The sequence below is a fragment of the Hypomesus nipponensis genome, chromosome 18 (assembly GCF_054491055.1).
Source record: "Hypomesus nipponensis isolate SF chromosome 18, ASM5449105v1, whole genome shotgun sequence".
NCBI lineage: Eukaryota > Metazoa > Chordata > Actinopteri > Osmeriformes > Osmeridae > Hypomesus > Hypomesus nipponensis.
Window position 1 is genome coordinate 9854642 of NC_140378.1, and position 27208 is coordinate 9881849.

Here is a 27208-nt window from a genome sequence, read left to right on the forward strand (position 1 = left end):
CACTCAGACATCAACAATGTTCAGTAAATCACGCACACCGCCCCAAGGGCCAGTAAGTACTGCATAACATGAGCTTAACAGAATGTCACATTTTGTTCATAAATAGAAAATTATATTTAAAGCAAAAGGCCAAGGAAATGTGATCCCGTGTTGTATCTTTATCCCCATCTAGAGGTCCCCTTTGAAAATGAAATCAGTGAACTGATTGACTAGGAGGTAGAAAGTGCACAGCAGGATGATGCTTTGCTTTTGTGTAAAAGAAAGAAGAAGAAAAGAGGGACATTGGTACATTTGTTTTTATTTTAATTGTAAACATTATATGTAAAAAGTAAAAATGCAATGCTATGTAATCTATTACATATCAATTCATATCCAATACAGATGATCTATTTTCTCAACAAATAAGACAATCCTGTAGTGATTTGGAACTTATGTGTGAAAGTAAGCTTTCATTTCAACAATTTCTGGGGACCTGAGAAAGTGAACAAAGGCTGTCCATCCCACAGCCCTGCTGTGCAGAAGTAATGCTCAGAGCATGGCAGAGAAACCAGCCCTTGTATTAACACAGATAAACTTGAATCCCTCAACTCTGCTGACCTCACTTATCTGCCTCCTCCTTCTTTACCAGTATCTTATTTTTTACTTTTCTGTCACAAGTTATCCTGGTTTTCTTGTTTTTTCCCATATCAGATTTCTTCATCTTAGTCTTTACATTGACCTCCTCATCCTCCTGCTTCAGAAAAGGCACTTCTTTCAGCATCTGGAACTTTTTGAGATCAGCGCAGAATAAAACCTGAGATTGAGACAGGGTGTGAAATTCATGGTTCCCCTGCATGTTCAAAAAAATGTAATTCAGTTGTTTGCACACTTATACCACTCACTGAATGTGCCCAACCAGCATAAGGACCCCATAGCTGCCTGAAAAAATCCCCTGTGCAGAAACACAATCTGTTAATCAGTGATGACCAAGCAAAAAAAAGCTACTGATGTGAGAGGTTACTGGTACAGTATGAGGGAGGACTTGCACATGGTGGAAGACAATCCTACACTCACTAAAACCCACAGAGGAGTGAAGCTCAGGAGACTACAGTCAAGCCTACAAGATGTTTCTCACCAATGTCACGGTGGACCTTGTCGGTGAGGCTCTTCTGCCCACTGCCAGCAGCACAGTTGTAGTCCCGCCTTGCGATTTGCCACACGTGTGTGTCCACTGGCACGGCACAGGCCTTGTCCAGGGACATCAGACACACACAGTCTGCCACCTACAGGGAGAAAGGATAGTAACACTTTTACTAACCATCGAGAAAATGAAAAGTAAACGTAACATATTTAGTCAAAACAGTGGTGTAAACACATGATGTTGTGTAGATGCTGACTGGCCGTACCTTGAGGCCGACCCCAGGCAGAGTGCGCAGTGCGTCTCGGGCCTGCACGTATGGAGTCCTACGAAGACTCTCAAGCCACTGGGGCCCGTGTGTGTGCAGAATCTGCTGGGCACTCTGCTGCAGGTACCGGGCCCGATAGCCAAAACCTAGATCCCGCAGACACGCCTCTACACTGCTGTCTGTCAGTCCAAGCACAGAGGATTTTGGAGGTTGTTCAAGTTAAAACGCATCATCGCATCATCAGGTTTTCCTTGCAATTCAACATTGGACCACAAATGGGCCACATGCTTACAGAAAGTCAATCAAAAAGACATAAGAAAGACAACAATTTGAAGAGAAAAAGGGTCAATAATACAAACAAAAAGGTGAAGACAAAGAGAGAAATATGGAAAATGGAGGTATATTCCTAGTCCCCTTGGTGGTACCTGAGAGAGCTTGAAGCGAAGGGAAGTCGTGGTAGGTGGTTTGGTCCAGCTGGCACAGCGGGGTGCCCAGGGACTGACACAGCCTCTCCACCATGCCCTGGATACGGGAGATGTGGTTGTTGGAGGTGCAGATGAAGGAGAACAGACACTCGGTGGGATCCTGACGCAGCATACGCACACCTGGACACCCCCCACACAGGTCAATTGTATACGCCTTCAGACACACGACCGTGCACACAAACAGTCATACATTCACTCTCTTTCATACAGCCTACCTGTAAAGATGTTAGAGATGTGTTTGAAATGGGGGTCTGCTCCTCCCCACTCCCTGTACAGATCTCCCAGCTTCACCTTCAACTGGAAATAGTCTCTTAGCATCTCCTCCTCCTTACTATCCTGCTCCGGAGTCACAGGAACGGAGTCCGGCTCTTCCTCCTTTACCTCTGCTGCCTCCCCTTTCAACCTCTTCCCTGATTTACTGGACCCTGGAGCCGGCAATGCCACTTTCCTCTTTCTCCCTCCAGCCTCTCCTCCTGCATGGCCTGGGATGGTGTAGGTGTGGTACCACAAAGCCTCGTCTGTCTGAGTGAGAGTCCACACTCGTCCCCCCATAATTCCAGTCCAGTGGCCCTCTCCTGTCTCCCGCCAGCTGCAGGGGGTAGACATTTACAAACATGCATGTACGAGTAATAGACCAGTTGTCTAATTCGATTTTTAAAAGTTGACAGTTTTAAATCATCGTAACCAAGACGAGGGGGCTAAGAGGATGTAAAGTGTGTCCCACAGTGTTTAGGTGGTGCGTCATAATACAGCAGGGGGTCAGTAACTCACCGGAAGGTTTGTCCACAGCCAAGTGTGAGGTCCAGCCTCAGCTCGGACCTTGCACAGGCCAGAGACCGCCAAGTCTTCTTGCCAGCTGAGAGTATCGCATGTTGCGACATCGTGGAGTCTGAAGATGGTCAGGCGTTAAATCACCACATTGTGTGTAGCCTACCCGAGATTGAAACGTAGAATATTGCCTGAACCGTAAAGTTTCCCGATGTAAATTAAGCAGTGACCAATAATAGTGTAGAATTAATTTGCATGTAGTTATCTTATGTTACATTTGTTTTAAATTGAAACAACGCGTTTACGCCTACCGCGGTATAATATGTGGGTTTGTTATGACTTTCACGGAGTTTGAAAACTTGTTGGACAAACAAATCGCACCGTTCGTTTTTTAAATTCATCAATGCAGCTCTTGGAGCAACAGACCCAGCTTATTAAATGCTGCTCAAACTGACTAACAGCACGCTTAGGATAAATTATCATGATATAGACCTCGGATCTACTATAGGCTACTTTATATCAGTCTTGTCTGGAATGTAGCTGATGCAACATACAACGATTTGGAGAAATCCCTCCCCATCTGATGTAAACACAGCCAACAATTGGCTTACTCAGATAGCGTAGATTGACTACTCAAACCAACATCGTTATATGATTGGATGCTGCTTCCATATTGTGGCCTATGATTGGTTCATATATTTTTCCATAAATAGAGGAAGTTACATTCACCCCTTCAGTGGAAAGTGCCTAGTGCAGCGTGTCTACCGGTGTGCGACTGGTAAAGATGGCGGATTCGTTGACACTTTTTACTTCTATTGGCCTGACAGAGCAAAAAGCAAAAGAGACTTTAAAAAATGAAGGTCTCAGTTCTATCCTAAAGGACGCTATTGCTCAGGTACGAACTAATAATGGAGGTCGTGTATAATGCTATCTCGATATGCGACTGTCTCATGCCATATTAAATCTTACTGAACAGCAAACCTCAGTTAATGCGCCGAGTCTGGACTAGTGTCGGTTATCTGTTATTATAGTAAATTAAATGTCATTTCAAACCTTATTATCGGGGAATTACTTTGATCTGATCTCACGAAAAAGACTAGAGTAACCTCTTGTGCTGCTTTCACTTTGCACCTCTGACTCATTTTTTACCTCTACCAAAACTCAAACAGTCACCTTCACAGCCTCTGCTGCTTCTCTCTCTCTATTTCACTTTTGTACTTCTATCAAGAGTGGAAAGGAAAGTTTGTGGATAACATGACATGGCTTCAATATGAGAATCATCACCACCAATAATTGACTGTTTTCCCATAGGCCCACCAGGTCCATGGGGCAGAAGGAGTGGACAAAGCCATGGGGACCTTGCTGTACACCATGGCTTCCCGCCTCAAAGATGTCAAACGCCTGACCTTCCTTGCAGAATACATTGCCCAACGGAAGATCAACACAGAGCTGCAGCTGGCAGGTACACTTAAGCTCCTGTTGTGTATTCTCATTCTCATAGGAACTTGGGGGTAGAGTAAACCTTCTGTGAATTGACACACTGGATCAGTTGTTAAAATTATACTAAACTGGAACACTTGTTCCCCCTGCCTAGCTGCCCTGGACTTTGTGAAAAACCATCCCCAGGATCCAATCAAGCAGAATGAGTTTGAGTCTGCCTGTGGCGTGGGAGTAGTTGTCACCCCAGAGCAGATCGAGGATGCGGTAAGGACTTCACAGTACCGTGTTATCCCAAATCTAATTTCAGACTTACAGTGAAGCTCCAAACATTGTATACTGCTTCCCCATTTTGTTTTAAGCAATAGCAGCTTATATTGTTTTGGAGTGTTGACACTGGATTCCAAATTCTCTTAAGGTGGAGGTTGTGATCAAGAAGTACAAGGAAGAGCTGTTGAAGGAGAGGTACCGCTTCAACATGGGACTGCTTATGGGTAAGATGTTGGCCCTGTTTCAGCTCACACCCTCATCCTGGTTCTTGCTTGTCTGGGTCTCATGACATGTTCTTGTACAGGGGAGGCTCGTGCAGCTCTGAGGTGGGCCGATGGAAAGATCATCAAAAACGAGGTGGACATGCAGGTGAGGAAATACGGTTTGTTTTTATGTCATAGCGAATGACTGTCCCAGTCATCTGCATAGATCAAGCTATGCATTAGAATGTGTGGACCTCTGTGAGATGTGACCCTTGCCTTGCTGTTTCAGGTCCTACACCTCTTGGGCCCAAAAACTGAGGCTGACCTGGAGAAGAAACCCAAGGTAGCACCTCAAAACAAGCCTATTACTACTGGACACTATCAGATACATTACATACCACACCCAATAACCCCATAAGCCATTTTATAATGTGATGTTTCAATGTAAAGTTTACAAAAGGTAACACGTGATACTACCATTGCAGGTCCAGAAGACCAAAGCCCCTGAGAGTGAGGCCAAGGTCAAGAAGGAGGACCTGGCAGTGAACGGTAACAAATCAGGGCCAGACTTGACATCACACCCATATTTGGAACATTTACTGTATTCTATATGGTCATGTCATGAGATCCTTAAAATGTGTTCCGGTAGGAGATATGAAAGCAGAATGCAAATCATTGATGGAGCAGCTCAGAGGAGAAGCACTCAAGTTCCACAAGCCAGGTGTGATTGAGCCCCCAAACAAGCTGCCACTCCTATATAGCATACAATGTAGAGGTGGTTATTTCCTCTGTGTCTCTCATCTAACCCCTGACTGCTGACCCCTGTCCTGCAGGAGAGAACTATACGACGGAGGGTTATGTGGTCACTCCCAACACCATGAACCTGTTAAAGCAACATCTGGAGCTCACTGGTGGACAGGTAGGCAAGATGAAGCTTGATGAGGGTGATGGGTTCAACTTACTGGGACTGATATACTAGCCTTGAATGTAGGCATAACTATTTCACAATTCTGTTTCTTTGCTCCTGTCTGTCATTTACATTCTTATAGATCCGCACTCGCTTCCCTCCCGAGCCCAATGGGATCCTTCACATAGGACACGCCAAAGCCATCAACTTCAATTTTGGCTACGCTAAGGTAAAACCCTGTCTAACGGCACATGCCATTACACTGTACAGGTTCTTAGCAGTTTCCTCTGTCCTGTGGTCCTCATGGTCTGTTGCTCTCCCTCAAGGCCAACGATGGGATCTGCTTCCTGAGGTATGACGACACAAACCCTGAGAAGGAAGAGGAGAAGTACTTCACTGGCATCAGGGACATGGTGGAGTGGCTTGGTAAGTCAAGTCTTTCCACATCGGCCAGGGTTCCAACATTGGCACAACATCTGAAAAGCAATTGAGCATTTTAAAATGAGCTGTTGGTTGAGTTGTTTAAAATGCCTGCACAAGTGTGTAACAGAGATGACACCCATACTGTATTACAATGACAGTGTGCGTCTTTTTATACCTTCCATCTCAGGTTATAAACCCTATGCTGTCACTCATGCATCAGATAACTTCCAGCGCCTTTTTGACTTGGCAGCTGATCTTATTCGCAGGTAAGTAGAGTTCCAGAGGGATAGAACTGTGTTTTAAACTGTATCCTTACATGATCATGTTTCCTTTTCTTCCTAGGGGTCATGCCTATGTGTGTCACCAAAGGGGGGAGGAGCTGAAGGGCCATAACCCACCCCCATCTCCATGGCGAGAACGACCTTTTGAGGAGTCATTGGTTCTGTTTGAGAGGATGAGACGAGGCCTGTTTGCTGAGGGCGAGGCAACACTCCGGATGAAGATGGTCATGGAGGATGGCAAGCTGGACCCTGTGGCCTACAGAATCAAATACACAGCACACCATCGCACAGGAGACGCATGGTATGATACACGCGCGCACACACGCACTTCGTTTTTCTCTCCTAATGGGGCCTGGCCGTTTACTCCAAAATGGTGTCACTTCTAACCCCTAACCTTAAAACCCTCAATTCCCCCAGAAAAAAAGCATTTTGAAGTTATGGTCATGTCTTTTCATGCATCACTACACCTGTGAGGACATTTGATCCCCACAAGGGTGGTTAAAGAAGACCACGCGCACACACACAGTCTGTTGGGACTCAACTCTGCTCTGCTTCCTCTCTGTTTAGGTGCATCTACCCCACCTATGATTACACCCACTGCCTGTGTGACTCAATTGAGCATATCACACACTCACTCTGCACCAAAGAGTTCCAGGCCAGGTATGCTGAGTGTGTGTGTGTGTGGTAGTTGTATCTCGTTTGCGTGTATTTTAAATCTGTTTAAATTAAATCCATGTATATGTATTCCCAGACGATCCTCATATTTCTGGCTGTGCAATGCCCTGGATGTGTACTGTCCTGTGCAGTGGGAGTATGGACGTCTGAACCTCACCTACACTGTCGTCTCCAAGAGGAAGATAATCAGACTGGTGGAGACAGGCAAAGTCAGGTCAGAACTGCAGTACCCTTAACACCTCTATACATGGTGAAGTTGGAGCAGTGTGTGGAGGGAAGAGATGCTGGGTTAATGTGGATAGGTGTGAGAGTACATGCGTTAACTGGTGAGGTTGTGTTTACGCAGGGATTGGGATGACCCTCGCCTCTTCACGTTGACTGCCTTGAGAAGGAGGGGCTTCCCAGCTGAGGCAATCAACAACTTCTGTGCAAGGGTGAGAAATGTAGATGGATGTATGGAGAGGAAATAAGGGATGTTATTGTATAACCGTTGGTATGTTGCTTTGGGTAAAATTGTCTGCCAAACGACTAAGATTATGTAAAATGACGGGGCTGTATGGGCTTCAGGAGAGGAAGGTTTTATTAGTGAGTGACTGATTTCTTTCTAGGTGGGTGTGACAGTTGCTCAGGCAACGATAGAGCCCCACCTTCTGGAGTCCTGTGTGAGGGAGGTGCTAAATGACAGCGCCCCTCGCGCCATGGCTGTCCTGGAGCCACTCAAAGTCACCATCACCAACCTACCTGATGATACACAGGTGTGTACAGGCACACACATACACATTTTATTTGGGGTTTCGTTCACGCAGAGATACATCTTTCCGTTTGCCTTCCTTTTTTCTCTTCCAGATGGATGTGCATGTACCGGACTTCCCCGCCAACGAAGCCAAGGGCAGCCATGTGGTTCCCTTCACTCGCACCATTTTCATCGAACAAAGTGACTTCAGAGAGGTCTGTGTGTGAACAGTGACTTCCCAGATGTTCTTAGTATTGAGTGTGCGTGTACCTGACGTTCTGTCTCTGCAGGTGATGGAGAAGGGCTACAAGCGTCTGACCCCAGATCAGCCTGTGGGTTTGAGGCATGCCGGGTATGTTGTCTCTGTGCAGCGGGTCATCAAGGTAAGATCTCACTGAGGCTGCATCTGCACTATTACCTAATAGACATATGACAATGACTTTGGACACAGTCCATATTTCTAATATGCTATAATAGCTTCCTAACCCAAACAGTGTCTCCATGTCCACCTGTCCGGTCTGTCTCTCAGGACTCTGAAGGTAAGGTGGTGGAGCTGGAAGTGACTTGCTGCAGCTCCTCTGAGGCTCCAGAAAAACCCAAGGCTTTCATCCAGTGGGTCAGCAAGCCTCTCAAGTGTGAAGTGCGCCTCTATGAAAGATTGTAAGTGACAGAAGTGTCCGCGTGTTTGATTGGCGCCCCAAGAAATGCTTGTATTGCAAGACAAGCGATCGCAGCTGTGTAGTTGAGCTGATTTGAATTTCTTTTGGTTGCCTCCAGATTCCTCCACAAAAATCCTGAAGACTTGTCCGAGGTGCCTGGGGGCTTTCTGAGCGACATTAACCCTGTAAGTATGTTAAAGTACTTCAATTGACTCCATGTACAATGTACCAGATAGAATCATGTCTAACACGTTTGTTTATTTCCATTAGAATTCCTTGCAGGTGATTGACAGTGCCTTAGTGGACAGTTCAGTGAGAGGAGCTAAAGTCTTCGATAAGTTCCAGTTTGAGAGAGTGGGTTATTTCTCTCTGGACCCTGACAGCACTGCAGACAAGGTACAGCCAGTTGACATTAGACAGACAATAGCCACTATAGGTTCTAGACACTCCACAACCTTCTAATGTGTCCATTTGTTAAAACCATGAATATAAATAAACTTGAGTCTCCAACTCCCTACAGCTCGTCTTCAACAGAACAGTTACCCTTAAAGAGGATCCTGGGAAGATCTGAGAGTGGGATCAAGCTGTAACATCTGCCCTTGAGCCTTTCAAAATATTTTGAATGTGTGTTTGAGAGGCATCTTTTACAGTGGAGACTCAATACAGGCTTCAGCATCATCTCACCAGTAAACTCTAATGGAGTTCTAAATATCAGCAGTGACAACCCCTCTTTATTTCTGTCTTTACTAAGACAAACATGTTCATATGATCATAAACCTTGGCAGAAAACAAGGGTTTTACAGCAAAAATTTTATTGAGCTTCATAGTCCGTATTGATGTCACACAAAAAGATGCGCTTACATGCAGTGTCTGGTTTTCTTACTGAGGTAAGGTATTTTACCTTCTTCCAGCACCCACATGTGGTTGTGTTTTTGTTACCTTGGAAAGGTGGCACAATTTTGAGAAACCATGAATAAAAATTTTAAGTATATAATGTTTCTGTCTCCCTGCAATCATCTGTGATCTGAAGTAAGAACCAGCATTAGGTAATCAAAACATCCAGGGTGAAAGGTGATTGATTGGGCTGAATAAATGAACCCATGCATACTTCAACTGTTTTAAAGACAGTGAAGAAATGCTAAAGGTATTTCTTTAGCTTTTACATTTGAACCTGGGTGAAATGCGTGGGAATTAACTTTTTCCAACCCAGATCATTTCCAGTAACTCCAGTTGGTTGTACCAAACGTAACATCTCACGAAGTCTACCTTAATCCGACAACAGTGCATGAAACCTTAACCTACGAGCTCTAAAATACGTCTCGTTTTTTTAAGGTAGACCGAAATGGATATAATTCCTAATATAATTGAACTTGTACACTAGCGGGCGCATATAATTTGGATGCATGATCACTTTAAGAAGGCCATACTTCTCGCGGTATATTAAATACGTACTCGCGCGTTAGCGTTACGCCAGCCCAGAATGTGAGCTGATTGGCTGAAATACTGCTGTTGTAAGATGGCGCCCATCGAAATCTGAGTGGTATTCATAAAAAACAACAACTATAGGGACATACAGAAATGTTGGATAACCAAAGCCTTGTTCAATAATTCGGTGTAATTTTATTTATCGTGATAAGAACCAAGTTCGGACTTAGTGGAGTGTTCTTGGCCCCACTAAAAGGAGCTGGACTGGTCTGCCAGGCCAGAGAAAGAGAGAGGTAAGACAGGGGGTGGAGCGGAGCAAAGCGCTGCAAATATCGAATTAGCTAGTTATATAGTATGAGCTAGCTATCTCAGCTTGTTAGCTGTCTTTTAAATTGATTGTCTATATTAGGCACCACTTGCTGTAAACGCGTTACTTGTGTTTATTATTGTTGACATTGTGATGGCAGTATAACATTGATAGGCAGTGAGTTAGCTACGGCTAGCTTGTGAGTCTTCCATACTATTCTCTTGTGCTGCAGTTAGCACGCGGCAACAAAGTCGCTAAATAGCTAATCGAATCGGCTCTCCCAGCTTCTGTTGATGCAATGACTGTAGAATTAACCTGTTCACACTGTCATCTGTCAAATATTCCTTACACTCTTGTGTGTTCGCTTGTGCCTTGCTCTGTGGCCTCACAGCAAGAAGATCTTGGGTTCGATTCCCGGTTGGGGCACCGTTCGGTGCTCCGGTCGGCCATCCCCGAGAGTTTGCTTGGCATCCCCGTGCTCACGTGGGTTTCCTCCCCAAATGACCCCAATATAGGAATATACAGAACATATAGCTCTGCTTTCCATGCCCCTGGCCAAGACATGAGGTGAGCAATTGGACTGGTCACCTTGATGTGGCTGACCCCTGCTCCTTACTGCCCTCGGTGGAAGGACAGCAGGATGGGAAACGGCAGAGAACTAGTTTCAGAGGCAGGCACTCCCTCTGTGTATTTGTGTATTATGTGCTGCCACTCGCTGCACCCGTGTGGGTTGTGCTGATAGACACATGTTTCTTCTCCTCTTCTTCTTCATCCATTAATAAAACATTTACTTTAACCAAAACTGGCCTCATTCCATCCATAGGAATATTTGGTCAGTTCTGGTTACCCATGGATGGCTCCGGCTCTTTTGAGGAGCTGGTGAGGCTGAAGGCTCGCAGTGTTCCCCAGCACCGCATGAAGGAGTTTCTAGAGTCCCTGGCCAACAAGGGCCCGGACGCTCTGCAGGAGTTCAGTCAACAAGGTGACGATACGTCAACCACCACCACCACTATGGTGTACCAGCCAGACACCAACTGCATCTACACAGACAGCACCGAAGTGGCTGGGTCCCTGCTGGAGCTGGCCTGCCCGGTAAGACTTGAGAGAAACAACCGGAAGGAACAATTAATACATTGAGGAAATCATGTGATTTGTATTACAAGCGTCGTCTAAAACAAGCCTCTCCTGTCTCCCGCCGCTGTCGTCTAGGTGCAGGTGCAGGTTCAGCCATCCCCACAGCAACAGCAGGTCCAGGTGTCGACGGGTCAACAACAAGTGATGTCGACAGAGTTGTCGCCTCAGCTTGCAGCCGCCGTGCACCAAGTAGCGGCAGAGCAACAGATTGTACAGGTGAGGAGGGTGTCCTCATCAGGATCTCCTAATCACTCCTCTTAAGCCTTTTGTCTGCTCCTCCTAGCTGACTTTTTCATACTGGTAGTAATGCTCTCAGTATTTCAGTCAATTTACAAGATCTGTAAAAACATTTTTTCAATAAAGCAAAACTCCCTCAGGAGTCACGAAGGCTTAGTAGTGCCTCTGTCTCCCCTCCAGGTGCAGATGGTGGGGCAGCAGCAGGGGCAGATGGTGGGGCAGGTACTGCAGGTGCCATCTGGCTCCCATCAGCAGCTCCAGGGGGTCACCACAGCACAGCTAATACAGTCTGGGGACCTCACAGAGGAGCAGCAGCAACAGGTACTACAGCAACTACGAAAACGCACAAACGCTATACCACCAGATACATGTTGACATATTTAACAGATTGTTTGGGTGCAGTTTTATGGGCACATATGAAGCCCTCTGTGATATTGCTTGTAAAGATTGTATTTGTATAGCCCTACAAATACAATTCGATTTGATTATTGCTGTTTCTTAGACTCTCCCATCTTTGTGTGTCTCAGTTGCATGCCCAGTTGGTGGCAGCTATGGCTGGAGGTCAGCAGATCCAGATCCAGACTGTAGGAGCCCTGTCCCCCAGCCAGCAGCAGCAGCAGCAGCCAGGGGACGCTGCAGAGCGCAGAGTGCTGGGGACCACCATTACCACCTCCCCAGGAGCAGGGGTCCTCCAGCCAGCCAAGAAGCGCAAGGTGGACATGCCCATCACCGTGTCCTACGCCCTGCCTCAGGGCCAGCAGGTGGCCACAGTGCTGGCCATCCCCCAAGGGCAGCAGCAGAGCTACCTGTCCTTGCGGCCAGACCTGCTGACAGTAGACAGCACCCACCTCTACAGCGCCACAGGGACCATCACCAGCCCCACCGGAGAGACCTGGACCATCCCTGTCTACTCTGCCCCCGCTGGGGGCCGCGAGCAGGGCGTGACCCACATCGCCATCCCCCAGGACGCCTACAGCACTGTGCAGGTGGCTGGGACTAATACGACCACAATGACTATGTCATCACAGGTAGATAATGACAAGCTGAAAACGGCTCAGGCGGTGGCTACCATGACAGGGTCTGGGGGGATGGGCTGTCAGGAGGAGGTGGTGCAGACCCTGTCAGCCAACACGCTGTTCCCTGCCCAGCTGATGAACGGGAACATCCACATCCCGGTGGCTGTTCAGTACCCCAACAGTACCCAGTCGCTCATCTGGGACCCCCAGCAGCAGGTGCTGCACACCCAGGAGGTGACTGGGCACGGGGGCCACTTGGAGGTGGATGGGCAGGGCCAAGTACAGGTGCAAACAGAGCTGCTGCTGCCTGCCTCCCTGAAGCCTGAGGAGGGCCTGGAGGTGTGGAAGATCTGGGCTCAAAGGAAGAACGCTGAGCTGGAGAAGGGCGACAGTACCAAACTGGCTCCTATTGGACGTGAGGATACATTCACATTTACATTACATCATTTATCAGACGCTCTTATCCAGAGCGACTTAAAGTAAGTACAGGGACATTCCCCGAGGCAAGTAAGGTGAAGTGCCTAGCCCAAGGACACATCATTTTGCGTGGCTGGGAATCAAACCAGCAAACTTTTGATTAATAGCCTGATTCCCTAACCACTTAGCCATCTGACTCCCTACAATACAACAGACACGAGCTGGTAAACTCACGCTCCACTCATCAGGCTGCATTTGACTCGGCGCTTCTTGTCTGTCTCTCCGTGTGGACACAGGTCGCCAGGCACTGCGTTTCCAGGAGGACCTGGTGTCGAGTGCGGTGGCGGAGCTGTGCATGGCTCTGTCTCTGATGACCCAGGAAGCCCGGGGGATGGAGGGGGAGACGTACGAGGCCGACGTGCTCTTCTACGTCTTCCTCTGCATACAGAAGGTAGGACGCATGCACACGCGCTCATGCAAACACGCCATCGGAATCCCTTTGCATTCCCTTCTAACAAAACTCTCTCTCGTCTGTCTCTCTCCGTAGTATCTGTGTGATAATGGCCGCGTGGATGACGTGTTCTCTGATACCTACTACACTCGCTTCTCTCAGAGTCTACATCGGATACTAGAGCCGTGGACACCCTCTGTCCATCCACTGGGTAACCGCTCAGGCTTTCACTCTGCAGTTGGCTTCACCCGGCCACCTTACCCTGTGTACTGGTTGTCACCCTCTCTGAGACTGACCCCTGTCGTCCTGCCGCAGGTTACATCATCCCCAGCCACGTGACCGAGGAGATGCTGTGGGAGTCCAAGCAGCTGGGCGCTCACTCCCCCTCCACGCTTCTGACGACGCTCATGTTCTTCAACACCAAGTAAGGGCCACGCACAGAGACATGCCCACTCGTCCGCGCTGCGTGTGCGTGTGTGACCGTCCCTCTGGCCTGCAGGTACTTCCAGATGAAGACGGTGGAGCAACACATGAAGCTGGCCTTCTCCATGGTACTGAGACACACCAGGAAGAGCCCCAGCAACCCCAAAGACAAGAGCACCTGCATCCGCTACCTGAAGGCCCCGGGCCTGCACATAGGACAGAAAGGTGAGAGTTCTCCCCCCTCCCCCCTCCCCCCACGGTGGAGGAGCCGGGGCGACAATGCTGTCACACGGGCCGACATGCTCTCCTCATTCCGTCTCGATGTCCTCCTAGTGACGGATGACATGTACGTGGAGCAGCTTGAGGACCCTGAGAACCCTCTGCGCTGTCCCATCAAGCTGTACGACTTCTACCTGTTTAAGTGGTGAGTGTGCGGAACAGGGAGCGGGTGGAGACAATCATATAGACTTGTATACGTTCTTGAAAGAGTCAAATGTTTTGAAGGGGTTGCATGCCTTAAGTTCTCTCCGTCCTCTGTCTGTCTGTCAGTCCACAGAGTGCCCGAGGTCGCAATGACACTTTCTACCTGACCCCTGAACCTGTGGTGGCACCCAACAGCCCTCTCTGGTACTCTGCTCAGCCCATCACAAAAAACCAGATTGAGCTGGTCCTCACTCGCATCCTCGTCATAAGGGAAATCCAAGAATCCATCACCATGTCAACAGTGGACTTACAGTAGCTGGACCGGAGGAGGGGAAGACTTCATGTGGGTCTTGTCCTCCTCTTGCTAAAATGGACCTTGGTTCACACATTCTTCGTGCTCCTGTTCAATAATGACCTCCCAAGGGTTTCCCTTTGTACCCTGTTCAGATGGTCTGCATATGCTTCTCATGTTCACAGTTATGTATACACATCGGAGCGTACAGACGTCATACTAAACCACCATACACAGACAACGCACATCCTTACGCCTTAGAGAGCCATTCTCTCATAACCCTACCATCCTGTCTTTTTGCCAAAGTAAATGGTTATTTGTTTTCTTTGTTGGACTTGGAGCATTATTGAAGATGTTATCAGAATAGCAACATTCTGAAGACTGTATATTCTCTGATATTTGTAAAACACTTTTTTTGTAAAGTTCTCATGATTTCTTTTAACTGAAGGGGAAAACGGATCTGTCCCCAGTATCATTTCATGTCTGTTTTGTGTTACTGCAAATTGTCCTGTTACTGCTGTCCCACCTTCCATATTCTCTTATAGTTCCTTTTCCCTTCTCGCAGCGGGTTGTTCTGGATTACATCGATGTGTGGATACATAAAACTCATAGAGTATGTTGAGAGGTTGATTTTTTTCTTATTCTGCTGTGGTTATAGCACCTCCTACAGGAGTGACTCATGTTAGGCAGGGAATGATTGACTCACGGACCTAGCCAGCTGCCTCTAGGATGGCGTCTGGCCTTAGGAGTGGCAGGAGAAGCAGGCAGGTGAGAGGAGGAACTGCTCTTATGACCTCCTCGCCCCCTCTTCAACTCAAGGATTCAACTGGGGAGAGAGGTGCATCCCATCTTCAACATTATTTATTTTTTACAAAAAACTTGAAGGGAGAGATAATTGGCCTGTGTTGGTTTATTATTCTCATGACTCTTCTTTGAACTAGGCTATAAGCAATGTCAATGTAAGGTGACTGGTGTTGCCAGTGTTTTTGAACATGAATGTTTTGTACAGCCACTGTACTGCCTATGTGCCTGTCCTCTTATGCATCTTTCTTGTGTGCCAGTGGCGATCACTTCATGTTTGAATAAGCAGGCTTGGACAGATGTGTATAATATATAATACTTATTATACAAATGATATGAAGTTGAACAAACATCACTTTTCAAACACATCAGAGGCAGCCACAATAAATACCACACACTGACCACAATACCACAACCGTTGAGAATACGTTTCCATGCAATTTAAACATACTGGGCATGAAGAGTGTAATTTAGCTCTAGTGCTATTCAGAAATCCTACTTTCGAACCATTGTTTGTTCAACATAACACAGAACGTTTTTGAATAAAACTGATATTCCCACGTTTCTCACACTTGGCAATCCAGTGTGGTGGATCAGGAAGAACTGGATTAGCAGGTTCTTTCCCTCAGGGCCTGAGCCAGGGAACAGTTTGTAATACTGCTGCAGTCTCTATTGTCTCTCATGACACACAGGAAGGTGTTGCCCCTCAGCCTAGTCCTCCAACGGCATGCAGTACTCTACAGACACATCCCCAATGAGTGTGTTCATTAATGTCAAACAGAGAGCAGATTAAGGTGTGATGTGGGAGGTGTGAATTGTGTGTGAGGTGTGATGGGTGTCTGTGTGGAAACGCCCTTCATTATTTGTGGGAGTGTCGATTGGTACTCATTGAGGAGGGCAACAGTCTTCTCAGCAGGTTGTGCATGGTGCTCTGTGTTGGGGTAGGGTGAGGTGCGTTTGGCTCCCAGCTCCGTCTCTGCCTCAACCTGTGACCATGATGCGAGCGCACAGAGGAGCTGTGAGGGCGTTCCTGGGCCCGCACGGCAGGCACAGGAACACTCCGTCTAGGCTGAACACTGCTGAGAAGGAGAGGACCACAGTCATTTGGCCTATCATAGGAAAACAAAATACTGGAAGTATTTGGTTTCATTGTGTTAAATTAATAAAGCACTTGTGTATTTTTGTGTATTTTATAACCTGTTCAGTCCTGTAGTTCTTACACTCAACCAATGCAGCAGACACTGATGAATGAATATATATTGCTCCTGTATGTGAAAGAAATATTTTATGAAACATAAAATGTTTCCTGAATGGCAGCATATCTGTGATTTTTTTGGGGCTACGTAACATGATAGACAACATACTTTCAACTACAGATGGAAGATAATTATGATAGCACCAGATAGAGAGGAGAGATTAGTAAATGTTTATAAAGGAATTGTAGTACCTTGTTATTTTTGTGTAAGAAATTCTATTGAAGTTTTATTTAACTTTGCTAATGGTCTCCTTACATCTCCAAAAGTGCATTGTGGGTGGTGATGCACTGACCAGATTCTGGACCATCAGGACCCGATGCTTCCTCAGGTCCTCCACAGCTGCCCGTACATCAGGCTTGATCCCTCGCACACACAGCTGCAGCAGCCAGAGTAGCGACACAAACGTTCCCGACCGGCCCACACCTGCGCTGATAGACATGCACAGGGAAGCAAATTAGCTACTCTGGATACAGACATAGAATGCCAGTAAGTTGTGTGTCTGATTAAACGTGGTTGGGATGAGGGAAGGATGAAAAGACTAGTTCAGACCTGCAGTGCACCACAGCTGGCCCCAGACGTGGCAAGGTGTCAAGATGCTGCCGCACATGCTCAGTGAAGACACAGAGAGAAGAGGCATCTTTGGGTACCCCATGATCCGGCCAGACAGGATAGTAATAGTGTGTGATTACCCGCTTTGCTGGACAGCCCCACTTCAGCACCACACACACACGCACATGTACACACATGCAATTAACATCACACTGTTAGATCTCCTTCCTGTTGTTTTAATCTGACAAATATGATGTAGCTGGGACTCACATGTCGCAGATGAATGGTGGTGATAAAATAATCTGGACCGCGTTTACGTTCCAATGTGCTCACTTGGAATAATCCAAAACAGGCTGTCCCTTGCTCCAGAGGCCAGTACTGGTCACACAACACCTGAGGAGACACATACATTATGCGCTGAATGAACAGAAATACTGTTAATGTAGGTAAACCATTGCATTGGAAAAGCCTTTTTGACACTGATACAAAATCTTACCATGCTGTTATGTTTTAGAGCAGTCACCATGACAATTACTCTGACGTTTTGCTCCCACACCATTCTCCAGAAATCAACTATGGTGTTAGACAAAGGCCCCTGGGTACAGACAAAGTCTCTCTCCGAACATCCACCCTGAGAAGAGGCACATGTGGAGTGGAGCCAGTCAGGCTCAGCCAGTCAGGCTCAGCCAGTCAGGCTCAGCCAGTCAGGCTCAGCCAGTCAGGCTCAGCCAGTCAGGCTCAGCCAGTCAGGCTCAGCCAGTCAGGCTCAGCCAGTCAGGCTCAGCCAGTCAGGCTCAGCCAGTCAGGCTCAGCCAGTCAGGCTCAGCCAGTCAGGCTCAGCCAGTCAGGCTCAGCCAGTCAGGCTCAGCCAGTCAGGCTCAGCCAGTCAGGCTCAGCCAGTCAGGCTCAGCCAGTCAGGCTCAGCCAGTCAGGCTCCATGGACATGTAGACAGGTTGATAGAAACAACCAAATCATTCAAGGAGTAGGAATAACTGAGTAATTACTTACCGGGACAAAACTAGCATTGATATAATCCGAGTGCTGGGAATCTTGTAGTGACAGCCTCACCCGGCAGTGGTCATCTGCAACCAGATGAGATCAGAGAATGGCGTTCATACAGAATATGCTTTTTGCGGAGTTGCTGACGGCCTTTTCTTGATCATTATGTATCTACACACTGAGGAGGTATAGGCTAAGGTGTAGGGATGTTTGTGTTTATGTTGTGTCAATTATTACTATAAGCTCTAATTACAAGGCAATATGGCAGGGTATCTGTTCTTCTCTCTGTTGGCCTCCAGATCTCCTGTCCTGGAAGGGAACGCTTTCCCAACATCATTGAGTGACTTCAAAAAAGAACACAGAAAACATTTGATCAAAAACATTGCAAGAAGATAGTGGTTTTTAAGGGAGTCTGGCACTGTTGGATACACTATTGAGCTTTACCTCAAACTCCTGCCTAAAGCCATTGTTGTTACTGGCAGCAAGTGACTGACAGCGCAGTTGTAGTTCCTGGTAGACCTGTGAAGATATTCTCGACCTGCAGAACAACATTGACATGTGCTTTAAAGGTGGGCTACTGTACTTTGTAAAATAACCACCGGAAGGATTTTCCCAGACAATTTTTGAGATAGAAGTAATGGAAGTTACCTCATTCTGCATTAGGAAAGTGTAGTTTAGCTTGCGTCCCCAACGGGACCAAGAAAAGAATATTGGCGTTATGATGTCAGAGTAGACATGTGACCAGACAACTCAGGAACCCAACACACTGGTGAGGTTGATCCTCTATGCTGTTCCTATGGTAGAAAGGAAAAACGTGTTTTTGTGTGTTAAAACTAGATTATCTCATATCTAGCTGGTCCTAACAAGTTTCCATGCCTAGTCCCATCCCCCAACAGGTAAATAGGAATTTGACACTGAAAGATCTTTTCACATTAAACACACAAACACACAAATAACCCTTTAAATAGGTGTTCTGATGGGGGGGAAGTATGCTATAGAAAGAGCAAAACAGTTTCACACGTTCGCAGGTCAACAGAAACAAAGTAAAATGTACATTCCTTCAATATTTGCTTCTAGAGCTTCTGTCCCATTTAACATAAAATATTGAAATACACACCATCACCAACTTACATTCTAAAACACATTACTAAACAATTGCTCAACGAGATTAAATGCTTTGACACCAATAGATAAAAACAATCCCAATACAAAACAGTAAAAGTTCAGTAGAACTGAGCCAGTGTTAGTTTTACCTTCCTAAATGTCCCTGCTCCCAGAGCAGAGGCAACGTGGGGATTCCTGAGAAAGAATCATGGAATAAGAAGAATGTATACAAATGCAGGGTTTACTGGGGTTTCCAATCCCGTCAAGGATTCTTCCTTCAGATCTTCAATTCTGCCTTCAGATCTTATCACTCTTCCTTCGTTCCTCCCCGTCTGTCGAGTGGCTGAGGTAGAAAGGTGGGTGGATACACCTTCTTTTTTTTTTTTTTACTGGTATTTGCCTACATAAACCAGTTATGATTTAAGCTTTGCTTATGGCTTTCATGTAGTTTTTTACGCTTAATTGCAATATAACATAACTGCGTATAGCATATCGCAAAACTGCATACAAATAAATTCCCCCAAGATAAAGGATCTATGAAAGCTTCTTTGTTGTTGTTGCAATACTTATTGTATCACTGACACTGTTAAGTTTTTCAGTGTATCTGAGCACGAAGCACAGCACAGGAAACCAAGAAGAAGTCATCTAGAAATGTAATGTAATGACTGTGATAAGTGATTTGGGAGAGTTTTGGAAGTCAGGACTGAAGCAAATACATGGTGAAAGCATGTTATGTAGGACTATGGTAGTTACAGAAGTTTCCTAACAACACAATCCCTGTAGTTTACCCTGAAGTGGGTATAAAGTATTTATCTTCTGCTGCTGGATCCAACATAACACTCTTATTTGAAAGAAACTGAAACATCATCAGACATCCGAGGGGAGTCTGTATCATGATGCATTTGCGCCATCATCTGGCCACCGCGTCACCCTACATGTTCTAAAGGTGTGGAACCTGACAGGAAGGCTTGCAGTGCGAAGGTCGCGCAGGTGAAGAGAAGAGGAGGGGGGGAAGGATTCCGCCTACTTTGATCTTACCTGGACTACTTATTAGTTTGAAATGCAATACTGAATGACTTTCTGCCGCACTAGGCATGTGAGTAAGCCCTTGGCCTCAGAATGTCTGGCATGCTTTCCGCATTTGACCACAAAAAAAATACTGAGATCTGAATGCCACACCACTGGCGCAAACCACGCTTTCGAAATATTATTTTGATTATCCAAACAAAACTGTAACTGCACAGTGGCGAAATCGAAAGTATGCTGACGTTTTTACTTGATTAAAAGTAACAATGTCACGAAATTCATAGGGCTGAAAAACACTTCCTGGTGTGCGTTGACATACAAAGATAGCCATACGTTTACAGATTTGAAGTTATCATTTGATGTTTTAAACAATATAAATGGATTTACGACCACACGATGCGCTAAGGAAGGTAAGAACATGATGCATCTCCATTGTTTGTCAATTAGCGGAATATATCCTGTAATATGGTTGGAGACTTTAGGCTACAGTCCTATAACTTCAGGTGTTCCGAGTACAAATAGTTATTGAGACTTTGTTCTGTAAAAATGTAGTTTTATCATGAACACTGTCATTATGTTGCGTTTCAGCGCTTCCACTTCTTTTTCAGTGTTCCATGTTAAGGCACAGAGACCGCAACCAGAGGTCAGTGGATCACAGGCTGGATGAGGGTCACAGCAAACGACCTCCTCAGGTAGGCCTACTTCTAGTTATCTGCTCGGCTACACTCAGCACATACTGGTATAGCCTCATTCACAAATCTGCAGGGTTTCTTTAGTCACTTAAGTGAAGTAAAGCACTAGAAAAAATACTTTTGTGAATACTTCTGTTTTCTAAACAGTTCAACATTTTCTGTGGGAAGACTTTGCATGTCGCATAGAACATTTTGTTGATAGCGCTTTGAATCATCCACATTGCAGTTAAATACGATATGTGTCACCTTGTTTTTATTGCAGTCTGTTTGGTGACTGTTTGAGTGCAACATTCATTGTGTATTTTTAGCCATGTTCTCGTATTCTCAGGATAAGAGAAGTCCCTTCAGACGGGTAAGAAGTCCATCCAGACCCAGAATCTCTAGTTCCTTCAGACCCAGGTTAGGGGGATTCTACCGGCCTCGGTAAGACCTGATTTTTTTCTGCTTTTGGAGTGAAGATCCAATCTTTACTTTTATATGTTATGTTCTGAGCTTGATTCAGATGACAAACTACGCTGTATCTATTTGTCTAGTTCTGTGTCTACGAATACTTTATGTTTAGAGGAGATATGCTCTTTTTATTGTACAGTTTCATTCGGGATGATCATGTGTTCCGGAAGCCTAACTTCAGCTTCGGGTTCCAGAGGTACAACCATTTCACCCCCCGGCCACAGTACTCCTGGAGGGACCAACCAGGACCCAGGCCCTCAGCGTCAACTCTGCCCCCTAGCATCCAGAACATTAGTAAGCAGCGGACTGCAAAGAGCAGCTCTCCAGCAACATCTAAAGAACACTCCAGTACGTCTCTCTTTACTGGATTTTTGGGAGTCATTTGTCTGTAGAATACAAAGTTGTATGTTGGACCTTTGAAGGGAATTGTGAAATCTGTGTACCCATTGGAACATTTATTTTAATGTTCAGATTCGAGCACGGCGCTAGTCTTATAGTTGAAATTAAATTGACATCATCATTGGCACTGGGTCTCAGAACAAGTGAAAGCATTACATACAATTCTACAAATACACAGGTAACTTTATGGTTCATTGACTAGGATAAAGCTGTGGAACACAACCCTGTTTCTTTAGTCTCTTCTCATCTTGTGACCCTTAGATGGCAGTGTTATCAAGAAATGATCAATTGAAGCTATTTGCATTGCAGCTATGCAATCTGTACGTGGTGACATTACGCACCTCATCATCATTTCTGGTGGCGATGCCACCTGGCACTCTAACGGTATTATGTAACACAGGCCACTAATACTAATAATATAACAGAATTACGCCATTATGCAACAGATAGTAAATCCATTATACTGCCAGTTACATATCCATCAGCATAGAGCCTCAGCTCTGGATCACCTGTACCAGTGATCATGTTAGAAATGTGTCATGTTAATGGTAATATGTTAGTGAAGTGCTAGCATCATTGTAAACAAATAGAGGATAATCCAAGCTGTGTCACTATAGTGAGGAAATGTATTTGTGTTGTGGTTTCATAGAACCTTTTTCACAGAATTTTGACTGTAGGTTTTGATGAATGTGTACAGCTGGGTGTAGAGGCCATATCTTTCATCTCTTTGATGTTGTGTTTGAGATGTATCTCAATCCCGTACCATGGTGATATATCTGTGATCTCCCTCCCATCTCAGTCAGCTGCTCTGTCTCTGCACAGCCTGCAGTACTGTGGAGGTGTGTATGTGTGTGCATGTGTGTTGTGTGTGAAGAACAGGTTTCTCTATGTGCCTGAGAGATGTGCTATAATGGTGACTCATCGGTGTGGTGTTGTATGTGTGTGTGAGAGAAAGAGAAAGAAAAAGAGTGAAGGCAAGGGGTGAGAGAGAGAGAGAGAGAGAGACTGGGCTTAGAGCCAGCTGTATATAATGAGCCATAACAAAGCTATCGCCTCACATAGGAACACCGCAGTCAAATGTTGCGAGGCAGATTTCTCAAATCACACCCAATGGATTCTGCTTAAAGAAACATTAATTTTAGCCCCTGCTGCCTGCATACAATAACAATCTCTGACAGAAGAAATATGCCAGGAAAATGGAGAGGAGAGGTCTTGGGAAAATGTTATCAAAGAGAATGCCATGTTGGCTCCTCCCTGAAAACCTCCAGTGGTCTCAGCGTTATCAATCGAAGATATTAAACTTCCAACTACCAGTGCTGTGTACAGATTGACTCTGTGTTTCTCACAGGACAGTGGATATGTGGGTTTGTTGAAGATATATACTGTGTGTGTTTACAGGTACACCCAGGTTGTCTAAAGGTTCCATCCGAGAGAAGGAGAAGCCGTCCCTGTCTATCACTGTAAGTGTGTGTGCCTGTGTGTGGGTTGTATGTGTTTGTAAGCATCATATGGAGATAAGCTCTAAGCGCCTCTCTAACGTGAATGAGAGAAACAGAGAGGGCCCAGGTGTTGAACAAGGGGGTGAAATTGAAAGTTGTGATAATTAGGTTTCTTGACCCAGACACAAAGACGAGAGAAGGTTGTCTCTTGCAGTTTACGCATACTGATGATTCAGATGCCCCTGGCCTCCTCATCTCCCAGAGTACTGTGGAGGTCTCTCAAAGACAAGGCCAAACAGATGATTCACAAGCTGGCACACAGTCACTGGGACACAAATGTTGCATGTATATGACAGAGGGGTACAATGTAACTACTGGCTATCCAACTAACACTACAGAAAACTAAGAACACTTCATTGACAACGGCAGCCGCTGTCAAATATTGGTTCATCAAATTAATTATTGAATGTATGAAGTGCCTCCATACATGATTATGTGATCATAGGTTTGGGTTATTATTGCAGTCAACAGTTTGCTAGTGTCGTTTGTGTTGATTTAAAATGTAGCTGTGAAATAAGCATCAGGCTGAATAAATATTGTATTGGATAGGGATATTGTTTTGACAACGGTGCTTTTTGGTGTTGTCACAATATCAGCCAATAATTGCCAGTGTCCATGTGTTTGGTTAACTGTCTGTCTGACTGTCGGCTGCTCTCTCTCTCTCTCTCTCTCTCTCTCTCTCTCTCTCTCTCTCTCTCTCTGTCTCTGTCTCTGTCTCTCTGTCTCTGTCTGTCTCTCTCTCTCTCTCTCTCTCTCTCTCTCTCTCTCTCTCTCTCTCTCTGTCTCTGTCTCTGTCTCTGTCTCTGTCTCTGTCTCTGTCTCTCTCTCTCTCTCTCTCTCTCTCTCTCTCTCTCTCTCTCTCTCTCTGTCTCTGTCTCTGTCTCTCTCAATATTGCTGTCTCTATAGGTCTCTCACGACACCAAAGGAGGTGAGAAAGAAAGCAGAGAAAGGGTGAGAGAGATCCCCTCGACAGTGAGTCGGGCAGCAGCAAGAAACCGAGCCATTCAGGAGAAAAGGAGGGAAATAGAAGAGGTAAATCTACTGTTTATAGAAAGAGAGACTTAAAGAAAGTGACAACACATCATAGATGTTAGGCTAAAGAAGTAGGGAGAGAGGAAAAGACAGATGGGGAGAGAAGAAAATAAATGAAGAGAAATAGGTAGTAGGATCAAGAGAGAGAACAAGTCTCTGAGAGAGTGATGGAGAATGATCTTGAGAGAGTAGGACAGTTGACAAGAGGCTGATGTGCTCAGTGGGAGAGCAGATTAAGGTTGTGGACCTCTGTAAACAATGATAGACATTCAAACAGAGATGGAGGTAAGAAATCCCTTGGAGAACAGAGTTACGAGGAGGACGGGGGGAGGTGTAAAACTAATAACAGGTAACATCAAATAACTTCAATTATGATCAACAGCACTCCAAATTCTTGTCTCAATTCTTATGCTTTCCTTCAGATCAAATTTGACTCACAGTGGTTTCACAAAATAAAGCTTGAAGGCATGTCTCACCAAAGGCAATTGGCTGGAACTAGATTGTTGGAATATAATTGTCTGGAAATGTGTGGCACACCCCAAAAGTTTGAAATGGACATTCCACTAGCACTGAGATATCTGTTTTGCTAAGCAACTCTCATAAGCCTCATTAACTTACACAATATGGTTATAGGGGACAAAACATAACTTTTTTACTGAACCAATCCTACCTATTGTACCTTTTTAAGAGAAATTAAAAGAAAGGAAGAGGGAGTTGGAGAGAAAGAGAGCGCAAGAGGAAAATATGATCACTGCAGTCATTCAAAACATTCATTTAGGAAACAGACAGCCTGGGGCTTCTCTTGTATCTCCTGGCCATCTTCATAAACCAGATGAGACAGTCGAACAGGTTATCAGTCGTCGTCTGAGCCGATGCCTGCTGTTTCTCCAATATCCGAACGTCTCAGGACTCACCGTGGACTGATTATACCTAAAAAACTAAACTGCTCCAGAGGTGCCTTGTCCATGTTCAATCAAAATCACTGACTCACCATCCCGGGGCTGCTGCTGCCTTGTTGAACAATGGGACTCATACATGTGTCATACTGCAGGATTCAGAAGCAATGTGACAACACATCACATGGAGTTGTGTCAATGGGCTGTGAGTGTATGTGAGTGTATATATGTGTATGTGTGGCTCTGTATCCATTCAACTGAAGAGAAGGCCTCTCTTGCTCTTCATATCTCCATGGTTACTAGAGAAGGTAGGCTTTGTGAGAAAGCAGTCTGGCAACAGGTAGCTGATGCAGACATACACCGTCAGGCACACAAAAGCTCACAGGATCAGTCTGACACATACATACATGACCATGCACCGCCCCCCCCTAAACCCCCCCCCCCCACACACACACCCACACACCCATATCCACAGTACCCTTGTGTCATGTGCAGTGGGAACAGCTGCTGTGTGAGTGCTGCCTTAGACTGCTAATCCACTCAGTGGTAATGGTATACACATGACTTGACTGTCCTTGAACCTTCAAGGATGTCTTACAGTGATCTCTCAAGCCCCCATTTTTTCCTTCTTTCCACGCCATCTTTATCTCCATTCCTCTCTCCCTTTCAGGACAATATTTCAACCTATCCACCTCTGTTCCATACTGTTCTTCATCCTATTCTCAGTTTTGCACCCCTTTGGTAATCAAGACAACCATCATCTGTGCAAGGTTCCTTCACCATGGCAAATGAGTAATGATGTTAACAAACATCTCACATGCAGTGAACAGACACCCAACTCGAGTTCTCAACAAACTGCCGGCTAAGCTGACGGTGTGTTTGCATGTTGCAGGTGTACCGTCAGGATTGTGATACATTTGGTGTGGTGGTGAGGATGCTGATAGCGAAAGACCCGTCTCTGGAGCTGTCCATCCAGACATCCCTGCAGGACAACCTCAAGGAGATAGGCCTGCGCTGTGTGGACGCCATGCAGCAGTTCATAACCGACTACGACGCCAAAGAACCATCTCCAATGTGATACGCGCTTGGCTTACCTCTTGGCTACCTACCTTACAATCACCCAGTGGTTTGACTAATCAACTCACCCTTTAAAATGTGTAGAGCGCTGACTGGATGGCCATGGTCTTTGGAATGTAGACTGTACGTGGTGCATGAGGGCACTGGACGCTACCGTCTGTGACAGCTAGTCCCCCAGTGAACTGGCCTGTCCTTGTCGGCTGTCAAAGTCACTCCTGGTGCTCATCCTTCTGGTGGATTTGTTTCAACCTGCCTAATATGTCTGCTACTGGAACAACCCTGTTTACAGTGCTCAGAAACATTCTATATTTCTGTCTTGCTTACATACTGGCTCTCTAGAATGATTCAGAATTAAAAACGACTTATAATTATGTGTATGTATTGAAATGATACCTTTATCCTAATTATGAGAAAAAAAATCCCACAAAAAGAGTGCACAACTATAAAACCAAATCGTCCCTTCAACCAACTGCTTCTTTGACATTTTCATTTTGGATTGTCCATGTTCAGATGGCCTGAACCTGATCGTTTTTCATGCTCTGTGAAACAGGCTTCAATGTGTCCAGTCTGTGTGGACTTATGTAGGGAGTAAACCAAGGAAGGAACCAGGCGTTATTGTGTAATAGAGCACTGATGCTGCCTGATGGGTGATCATTGCACAGCCAGTTATTCAGGCTGAGCAGAATGCTGATGAGCAGATGGTGTTTCTACACCCGAGACTGGACACACGTCAGTAGGGAGAAGGCCTGTCAGTCAAGCTCACCAACCAAACTGAACCAACACAGTGCACCTCACTACAACACCCCCCCACACACAACCACCTGCTTGAAGACCAGGGGAGGAAGGAGACGCCACCCTTTCACACTTCAGTGAAGTACACTTTAATTCCAATAGGTGACAACATCAACAAATGAACATGCAAGCCTCTCTATCTCTACATAATGTAATACAAATAATGATTCTTTAGATACAAAATATATAAATATTTAGGACAATATGTACAGAACATTTACATTACTACATCCATAACTTAAATAACGTAATTATTTGACTGTATATACATTTAACAAGTTTC

General features: G+C 45.6%; 5 protein-coding genes across 12 annotated transcripts; 3 read left to right on the top strand and 2 right to left on the bottom strand.

Annotated features, from left to right (window-relative positions):
* Positions 1-278: 278 nt before the first annotated feature.
* Positions 279-2902, bottom strand: ogg1 (8-oxoguanine DNA glycosylase). 3 transcript variants are annotated; one of them, XM_084680413.1, is made up of 7 exons: positions 2642-2902; positions 2086-2459; positions 1811-1990; positions 1386-1564; positions 1115-1262; positions 882-931; positions 279-793 (listed from the first exon to the last, which is right to left on the bottom strand). In XM_084680413.1, exons 1-7 carry the CDS (start codon positions 2749-2751, stop codon positions 599-601), a joined length of 1236 nt encoding a protein of 411 aa, XP_084536539.1. In that variant the 5' UTR covers positions 2752-2902; the 3' UTR covers positions 279-598. The 3 variants fall into 3 exon arrangements, with proteins under 3 accessions (XP_084536539.1, XP_084536540.1, XP_084536541.1); XM_084680414.1 differs by lacking the exon at positions 882-931 and having other exon boundaries at positions 649-793; XM_084680415.1 differs by lacking the exon at positions 882-931 and having other exon boundaries at positions 722-829.
* Positions 2903-3380: 478 nt separating this feature from the next.
* Positions 3381-9222, top strand: qars1 (glutaminyl-tRNA synthetase 1). Its single transcript, XM_084681306.1, has 23 exons — positions 3381-3533; positions 3950-4100; positions 4233-4342; positions 4494-4569; positions 4650-4714; positions 4838-4891; positions 5034-5097; positions 5198-5269; positions 5382-5467; positions 5598-5684; positions 5782-5881; positions 6066-6144; positions 6221-6460; positions 6727-6819; positions 6911-7048; positions 7181-7268; positions 7443-7589; positions 7681-7782; positions 7858-7950; positions 8097-8227; positions 8345-8411; positions 8497-8622; positions 8747-9222. The coding sequence occupies exons 1-23, from the start codon at positions 3423-3425 to the stop codon at positions 8795-8797; spliced, it is 2331 nt and encodes a 776-aa protein (XP_084537432.1). The 5' UTR covers positions 3381-3422; the 3' UTR covers positions 8798-9222.
* Positions 9223-9703: 481 nt separating this feature from the next.
* LOC146252007 (transcriptional regulator QRICH1-like) lies at positions 9704-14979 on the top strand. Of its 2 annotated transcripts, XM_084680733.1 has the most exons (12): positions 9704-9944; positions 10350-10525; positions 10782-11050; positions 11168-11308; positions 11510-11650; positions 11857-12760; positions 13059-13213; positions 13310-13424; positions 13529-13637; positions 13713-13861; positions 13970-14060; positions 14186-14979. In XM_084680733.1, the coding sequence occupies exons 3-12, from the start codon at positions 10808-10810 to the stop codon at positions 14373-14375; spliced, it is 2238 nt and encodes a 745-aa protein (XP_084536859.1). In that variant the 5' UTR covers positions 9704-9944; positions 10350-10525; positions 10782-10807; the 3' UTR covers positions 14376-14979. The 2 variants fall into 2 exon arrangements, with proteins under 2 accessions (XP_084536859.1, XP_084536858.1); XM_084680732.1 differs by lacking the exon at positions 10350-10525.
* Positions 14980-15449: 470 nt separating this feature from the next.
* LOC146252008 (receptor-type tyrosine-protein phosphatase eta-like) lies at positions 15450-19386 on the bottom strand. 3 transcript variants are annotated; one of them, XM_084680736.1, is made up of 11 exons: positions 19211-19386; positions 18606-18751; positions 18402-18495; positions 18211-18301; positions 17967-18040; positions 17454-17588; positions 17228-17350; positions 16958-17045; positions 16701-16831; positions 16350-16417; positions 15450-16231 (listed from the first exon to the last, which is right to left on the bottom strand). In XM_084680736.1, the coding sequence occupies exons 2-11, from the start codon at positions 18608-18610 to the stop codon at positions 16012-16014; spliced, it is 1029 nt and encodes a 342-aa protein (XP_084536862.1). In that variant the 5' UTR covers positions 18611-18751; positions 19211-19386; the 3' UTR covers positions 15450-16011. The 3 variants fall into 3 exon arrangements, with proteins under 3 accessions (XP_084536862.1, XP_084536861.1, XP_084536860.1); XM_084680735.1 differs by having other exon boundaries at positions 15450-16228; positions 16701-16836; positions 16958-17118; XM_084680734.1 differs by having other exon boundaries at positions 16701-16836; positions 16958-17118.
* Positions 19387-20021: 635 nt separating this feature from the next.
* LOC146252009 (uncharacterized) lies at positions 20022-26506 on the top strand. Of its 3 annotated transcripts, none has more exons than XM_084680523.1 (7): positions 20022-20497; positions 20696-20779; positions 21108-21202; positions 21369-21577; positions 23027-23088; positions 24035-24160; positions 25949-26506. In XM_084680523.1, the coding sequence occupies exons 1-7, from the start codon at positions 20465-20467 to the stop codon at positions 26132-26134; spliced, it is 795 nt and encodes a 264-aa protein (XP_084536649.1). In that variant the 5' UTR covers positions 20022-20464; the 3' UTR covers positions 26135-26506. The 3 variants fall into 3 exon arrangements, with proteins under 3 accessions (XP_084536649.1, XP_084536652.1, XP_084536650.1); XM_084680526.1 differs by having other exon boundaries at positions 21369-21523; XM_084680524.1 differs by having other exon boundaries at positions 20022-20157.
* The last annotated feature ends 702 nt before the right edge of the window (positions 26507-27208 follow it).

Excerpts from the sequence above, each read along its gene's own strand:
- ogg1 (XM_084680413.1), bottom strand. The coding sequence starts at position 2,751 with ATGTCGCAACATGCGATACTCTCAGCTGGCAAGAAGACTTGGCGGTCT. Across the intron at positions 2,460-2,641 it reads GGCTGTGGACAAACCTTCCG|CTGGCGGGAGACAGGAGAGG; the intron begins GTGAGTTACTGA and ends TACCCCCTGCAG. Across the intron at positions 1,565-1,810 it reads TTCGCTTCAAGCTCTCTCAG|ACAGCAGTGTAGAGGCGTGT; the intron begins GTACCACCAAGG and ends TTGGACTGACAG.
- qars1 (XM_084681306.1), top strand. The coding sequence starts at position 3,423 with ATGGCGGATTCGTTGACACTTTTTACTTCTATTGGCCTGACAGAGCAA. Across the intron at positions 5,685-5,781 it reads TCAATTTTGGCTACGCTAAG|GCCAACGATGGGATCTGCTT; the intron begins GTAAAACCCTGT and ends CTCTCCCTCAAG. Across the intron at positions 6,145-6,220 it reads GCAGCTGATCTTATTCGCAG|GGGTCATGCCTATGTGTGTC; the intron begins GTAAGTAGAGTT and ends TTTTCTTCCTAG.
- LOC146252007 (XM_084680733.1), top strand. The coding sequence starts at position 10,808 with ATGGATGGCTCCGGCTCTTTTGAGGAGCTGGTGAGGCTGAAGGCTCGC. Across the intron at positions 11,651-11,856 it reads CAGAGGAGCAGCAGCAACAG|TTGCATGCCCAGTTGGTGGC; the intron begins GTACTACAGCAA and ends TGTGTGTCTCAG. Across the intron at positions 12,761-13,058 it reads CAAACTGGCTCCTATTGGAC|GTCGCCAGGCACTGCGTTTC; the intron begins GTGAGGATACAT and ends GTGTGGACACAG.
- LOC146252008 (XM_084680734.1), bottom strand. Across the intron at positions 18,302-18,401 it reads GCTTTAGGCAGGAGTTTGAG|TCACTCAATGATGTTGGGAA; the intron begins GTAAAGCTCAAT and ends TCTTTTTTGAAG. Across the intron at positions 18,041-18,210 it reads ATACCCTGCCATATTGCCTT|ATGACCACTGCCGGGTGAGG; the intron begins GTAATTAGAGCT and ends ATCTGGTTGCAG.
- LOC146252009 (XM_084680523.1), top strand. The coding sequence starts at position 20,465 with ATGGATTTACGACCACACGATGCGCTAAGGAAG. Across the intron at positions 20,498-20,695 it reads CACACGATGCGCTAAGGAAG|TGTTCCATGTTAAGGCACAG; the intron begins GTAAGAACATGA and ends CTTCTTTTTCAG. Across the intron at positions 23,089-24,034 it reads AGCCGTCCCTGTCTATCACT|GTCTCTCACGACACCAAAGG; the intron begins GTAAGTGTGTGT and ends CTGTCTCTATAG.